The sequence below is a fragment of the Silurus meridionalis genome, chromosome 14 (assembly GCF_014805685.1).
Source record: "Silurus meridionalis isolate SWU-2019-XX chromosome 14, ASM1480568v1, whole genome shotgun sequence".
NCBI lineage: Eukaryota > Metazoa > Chordata > Actinopteri > Siluriformes > Siluridae > Silurus > Silurus meridionalis.
This window is the reverse complement of record NC_060897.1, coordinates 404,168-410,462: the sequence shown is the minus strand read 5'-3', so window position 1 is coordinate 410,462 and position 6,295 is coordinate 404,168. Positions and strand designations below refer to the sequence as shown.

Genomic DNA, 6,295 nt, shown 5'->3' with positions numbered 1-6,295 from the left:
TGGAGAGGGCAGAATGATGAGATGATTGAATGATGGAGGGCAGAATGATGAAGATGATTGAATGATGAAGATGATTGAATGATGGAGAGGGCAGAATGATGGAGATGATTGAATGATGGAGATGATTGAATGATGGAGAGGGCAGAATGATGAGATGATTGAATGATGGAGATGATTGAATGATGGAGATGATTGAATGATGGAGATGATTGAATGATGGAGAGGAAGAATGATGGAGATGATTGAATGATGAGATGATTGAATGATGAGATGATTGAATGATGAGATGATTGAATGATGGAGAGGGCAGAATGATGGAGATGATTGAATGATGGAGATGATTGAATGATGGAGATGATTGAATGATGGAGATGATTGAATGATGGAGAGGGCAGAATGATGGAGATGATTGAATGATGGAGATGATTGAATGATGGAGAGGGCAGAATGATGGAGATGATTGAATGATGGAGATGATTGAATGATGGAGAGGCAGAATGATGAAGATGATTGAATGATGGAGATGATTGAATGATGGAGATGATTGAATGATGGAGAGGCAGAATGATGGAGATGATTGAATGATGGAGATGATTGAATGATGGAGATGAATCATGTCTTTAAATAATATTTGCACTTTTAGTGCAGGTAAAAGCGAGTTGTATGAATTTGGATCAGGCGAATACCGGAGCTACCCACTTACCCCCCCCCCCCTGCCCCCCCCGGTGGGGGTCCTTCAGGATGCGAGTTGTACAGGAGGAGGAGGAGGAGGATGTGCGCGGGCACGTCCCCTGCGCTCGCGCCGCTTCAGATTCAGATGCGCGTTCGCGTGTCAACGTGGCGCCTCGTAGCCATTCGCGTTCACCATTTCGAATCGGACCGCCCACTGCTCATCTGTGATTGGCCAGCTCGTGTGTCAGTACGGGCTTTTCAGCGTGACGTGTACATTTGGCCCCGCCCCCCGAGGCACGCGATTTAAAGAGGCAGAGTGCCAACGCGACTGAATCCGTGGCGAAGAAAAAAAAGTCTCGCGCAGGAGATAAAGAGATAAAACTCAGAACTTCGGTGAGTTAATTTTATTATTATTACTATTATTTAACATCTTTAACACAGATTTTATTTCTGCACACAGATAAATATTAAAATTCCCGGGGTTTATAAAGTTCACTGTCAGTTTGTTGAGGTTTTGGGGCGTTTGATCATTTCAGCTTTTACATCATTTTAATGATTTATTTTAATATTATGCAGAAATAAAATTCAGTAAGTAACTGTGAAGAATAAAGAAAAGTTTTTGCATGATTTTTAGTCTGTAATCATGATGTGTTTGAGATATGGAGTGAGATACTGTGATTTATTCAGCACTGCATTTATTTCCAATTATAAAATCAGATTCTAATCAAATCCTTCGATTAGATTTTTATTGTTGTTTAATATTTACAATTGCTTGCAGAAGTTTGCATCTCAGGACATACTGGAGTCTGATTTCTTTTTACACCGTGATTGATTGTTAATTAGTGCTTTATGTGGACGCTGTTTTTAGAGTCACACTGAATAAAAGCGCTACACAAACACACGTAGTGAATTATCTGTGAATGTATCAGATTTTTTTTATCTTTACTAAATAAATACATTCTTTTTATACTTACTAATTTGTCAAATGATGGATCAGTAATTATTTTTGCTTCATTATTGGACCCACGGGGTTCAGATTTTGATTAATAATTGTTGGACTCTGTTTTGATGGGTGCACATACTTTTGCACTCCCCGGTAGAAACAGCATGACATGAGTTATCTCTGTACAGAAAATGCGGCTGTTGATCTTGTCGCTGTTTGTGGCGCTCGGCGTCGCCGTGCCTCCTCAGGAGAAACGCGTACATCACACGCGTGACCTGAGTGACCACGCCCATGATGACACCCAGAGCTACCAGTACGACCACGAGGCCTTCCTGGGCAAAGAGGAAGCCAAGACTTTCGACCAGCTGACCCCTGAGGAGAGCAAGGCCAGACTCGGGTACTCGGCTGTTTCACTAAAACCTTTCCTCTCCAACGTTCTCCAGGTTTGTTCCTTGTGTCTGTAACTCCTCCTGTGTTCCGTCTTTCAGGAAAATCGTAGAGCGCATCGACACGGATAAGGACGGCTTCGTCAGCCACGCTGAGCTGCACCACTGGATCAAACACAGGCAGAGGAGGTACATCGAGGAGAACGTGGACAAGAACTGGAAAGAGTACGACCAGAACAAGGACGGGAAGATCTCCTGGATCGAGTACAAGAACACCACATACGGAACCTACCTGGGTGAGGATCTAACCAACACAAGAACCATAGTGTCTGAAGGACAAACATTCCTGAATTTATGTTCTTTTTTCCATGCTAGATGATGATTCAGAAGATTTGGAGGACAGAGAGTCGTATAAGGCCATGCACGCTCGAGACCAGCGCCGCTTCGAGGTAGCCGATAAAGATGGAGACGGCATCGCGACCAGGGAGGAGTTCACCGCCTTCCTCCACCCAGAGGAGTTCGACTATATGAAGAGCGTCGTCGTGCAGGTGAGGTGGAGCGGCTACCATACACACGCGACCATAGCAACCTATAAAATAAGCTCTTACATCATTAGTTTTCCTTCTGTCCCAACAGGAGACGATGGAGGACATTGACAAGGACAAAGATGGCAAGGTCAACCTAGAGGAGTACATCGGTGAGTTCTGACACAAATCATCTGGGGAATTACCGTGACTCGTTACATACACACCCATGTGAGTGTGTAACTCAGTGTTGTGTGATCTGTAGGTGACATGTTCACTCGTGAGGAGGGTGAACGTGAACCTGAGTGGGTGACCACAGAGAGAAATCACTTCACAGAGTACAGAGACACCAACAAGGTGGGTATCATCATCTTCTCCATCCTGTATCTTCATCCTGTATCATAATGATCTTGTACCTGTCAGTCAAAGTGAAGGAGGCGTGGTCTCTGTATCTGTCAGTCGAAGTGAAGGAGGCGTGGTCTCTGTATCTGTCAGTCGAAGTGAAGGGGCGTGGTCTCTGTATCTGTCAGTCAAAGTGAAGGGGGCGTGGTCTCTGCACCTGTCAGTCAAAGTGAAGGAGGCGTGGTCTCTGCACCTGTCAGTCAAAGTGAAGGAGGCGTGGTCTCTGCACCTGTCAGTCAAAGTGAAGGAGGCGTGATCTCTGCACCTGTCAGTCAAAGTGAAGGAGGCGTGGTCTTTGTTCATGTAGATTTTATTAAATGAATTGACTTATTAGAAATCTACAGGTACAGAAACCACACCTCCTTCACTTTGACTGACAGGTACAAGGGAGGGAGGTGCAGTAGCTCCACCCCCTCCCTGTTCTTCTTCTGCAAAAGATGAATGGCCAGTGCGTTACATTGGAGGTGAAACGATCTGATCATTCATCATTGATTTAAAAGGTGAAGATTGAACAGATTAATTAATTTCGATGTTTGACCCTGAACTGATTTATTTCCGACCTGCTGAAGTTCAGAATGTACAGATTTAATGAGGTGAATCTGTGTAGGACGGTTTCCTGGACGCTGATGAAGTTGCTCACTGGATCCTGCCTCAGGATGTGGATCACACGGACAACGAGGCCAGACATCTGATCCACGAGACAGATAAGAACAACGTGAGTACACGCAAGTGACACCTTAAACACCTCACATCATTAAAGAACAGATCTAATTAAGTCTTTAATTGACAACAAACCATGTAATGAATTCTCTTTCTCTCCCCATCCCTCATTCCCTTCATCTCTCACCTTTTAATTAAATCATCCTCTTTATTTATCTATGGAACCTCAAATCCACACCCAATCAGGACGACAAAATTACCAAGGCAGAGATTCTGGATAACTGGAACATGTTTGTCGGGAGCCAGGCAACTAATTACGGAGAAGATCTGACGAGGAAACACGACGAGCTCTGATCAAATCTGATCATCAGGGGTTGGAGATTTTAATGTACAGATGGAGGGGATTGGATTTATATTCCACTATGTAAAGAAATGTGGGAGGGGTTAATTGTCAGGGGTGGAGCTAAAAGTCAGGGGTAAAGACAGGAGGGTCAGTGATGGGGTCAGGATGCTGGGAGGGAATTTACCTGCAACAGATTGTATTTATTTAGTCACACACATTTCACTCAGTAAAGACCAGGTTCACACACACACACACACACACACACACACACGCTTTATACCAAAGTGTGGTTTTAAAAAACGAAATACACTTTAAACTATCCGTTGGAGTACAAATCATGTGACATCATCAGCCTCTGACTCCGCCCACTCCCGTTCAGGTTTGGTGCTGCATCTCAGTCTGTAGAAGGTAATTAAAATATGTATTTGCTAAAATAGTTTTATTTTTGGACTGGGGAAGAGCAACATCATCAGCAGTGGAGGCTACAACCTGTACAATACATCTCCACTTTCCACCCTGCTCAGGAGGACATCGGGGTCAAGATCAAGGTCAGGATCAAGTTCAGGATCACTTGGGAGTTGTTTATTAACACACAGTAGTTACGCACTGAAGAAACAGCCGAGCACCTGAACTGAGCTGTTACACACCGAACACACACAATATACACACTTTAGCTGTAAAGAAACCATCCACACACACAGAGAGCAGAAGGAGGGGAGAAAGGTCTAGAGAAGGACAGAAGGTGTTTGGAATGAGACCCAATGTCGTGATTAACACATTTCTGTGAATTCTAAATCTAATAAAACCAAATCCTGATTTTTTTAAATTCTTGTGTTATAATTCTGAATAATTTTTCTGTACATGACACACACACACACAACTAAGTTACACAATCCCACCTCATCACCACATCCACCAACACACACACACACACACACACACACACACACACACACACACACAACTAAGTTACACAATCCCACCTCATCACCACATCCACCAACACACACACACACACACACACACAACTGAGTTACACAATCCCACCTCATCACCACATCCACCAACACACACACACACACACACACAACTGAGTTACACAATCCCACCTCATCACCACATCCACCAACAGACACACACACACACACACACCTGAGTTACACAATCCCACCTCATCACCACATCCACCAACACACACACACACACAACTAAGTTACACAATCCCACCTCATCACCACATCCACCAACACACACACACACACACACAACTAAGTTACACAATCCCACCTCATCACCACATCCACCAACACACACACACACACACACACACACACACACACACACACACACACACACACACACACACACACAACTGAGTTACACAATCCCACCTCATCACCACATCCAACAACACACACACACACACACACAACTGAGTTACACAATCCCACCTCATCACCACATCCACCAACACACACACACACACACACACACACACACACACACACACACAACTGAGTTACACAATCCCACCTCATCACCACATCCACCAACAGACACACACACACACCTGAGTTACACAATCCCACCTCATCACCACATCCACCAACACACACACACACACACACACACACACACACAACTAAGTTACACAATCCCACCTCATCACCACATCCACCACACACACACACACACACACACACACACACACACACACACACACACACAACTGAGTTACACACCCACCTCATCACCATCCACCAACACACACACACACACACACACACACACACACACACACACAACTGAGTTACACAATCCCACCTCATCACCACATCCACCAACACACACACACAGACACACACACACTGAGTTACACAACCACACCTCATCACCACATCCACCAACACACACACACACACACACACACACACACACCTGAGTTACACAACCACACCTCATCACCACATCCACCAACACACACACACACACACACACCTGAGTTACACAACCACACCTCATCACCACATCCACCAACACACACACACACACACACACACACACAACACACACAACTGAGATACACAACCACACCTCATCACTACATCCACCAACACACACACACAACTGAGTTACACAACCCCACCTCATCACCACATCCACCAACACACACACACACACACACAACTGAGTTACACAACCCCACCTCATCACCACATCCACCAACACACACACACACACACAACTGAGTTACACAATCCCACCTCATCACCACATCCACCAATACACACACACACACACACACACACACACACACAACTAAGTTACACAATCCCACCTCATCACCACATCCACCAACACACAC

The 6,295-nt window shown here is 44.8% G+C and overlaps 1 protein-coding gene across 2 annotated transcripts in view; it reads left to right on the top strand.

The window, feature by feature from the left end:
* Positions 1 to 927: 927 nt before the first annotated feature.
* rcn3 (reticulocalbin 3, EF-hand calcium binding domain) overlaps positions 928 to 6,295 on the top strand; it is a 12,773-nt gene continuing 7,405 nt past the window's right edge. The window contains exons 1-8 of one of the 2 annotated variants that reach the window (XM_046866135.1): positions 928 to 1,065; positions 1,804 to 2,012; positions 2,104 to 2,297; positions 2,377 to 2,549; positions 2,638 to 2,698; positions 2,791 to 2,882; positions 3,535 to 3,642; positions 3,834 to 4,756. In XM_046866135.1, the coding sequence (XP_046722091.1) occupies positions 1,807 to 2,012; positions 2,104 to 2,297; positions 2,377 to 2,549; positions 2,638 to 2,698; positions 2,791 to 2,882; positions 3,535 to 3,642; positions 3,834 to 3,941 (942 nt within the window). In that variant the 5' untranslated portion in view covers positions 928 to 1,065; positions 1,804 to 1,806 and the 3' untranslated portion in view covers positions 3,942 to 4,756. Of the gene's footprint in view, positions 1,066 to 1,803; positions 2,013 to 2,103; positions 2,298 to 2,376; positions 2,550 to 2,637; positions 2,699 to 2,790; positions 2,883 to 3,534; positions 3,643 to 3,833; positions 4,757 to 6,295 lie in introns of those variants that run through there. The other variant, XM_046866136.1, reaches the window with a different exon arrangement.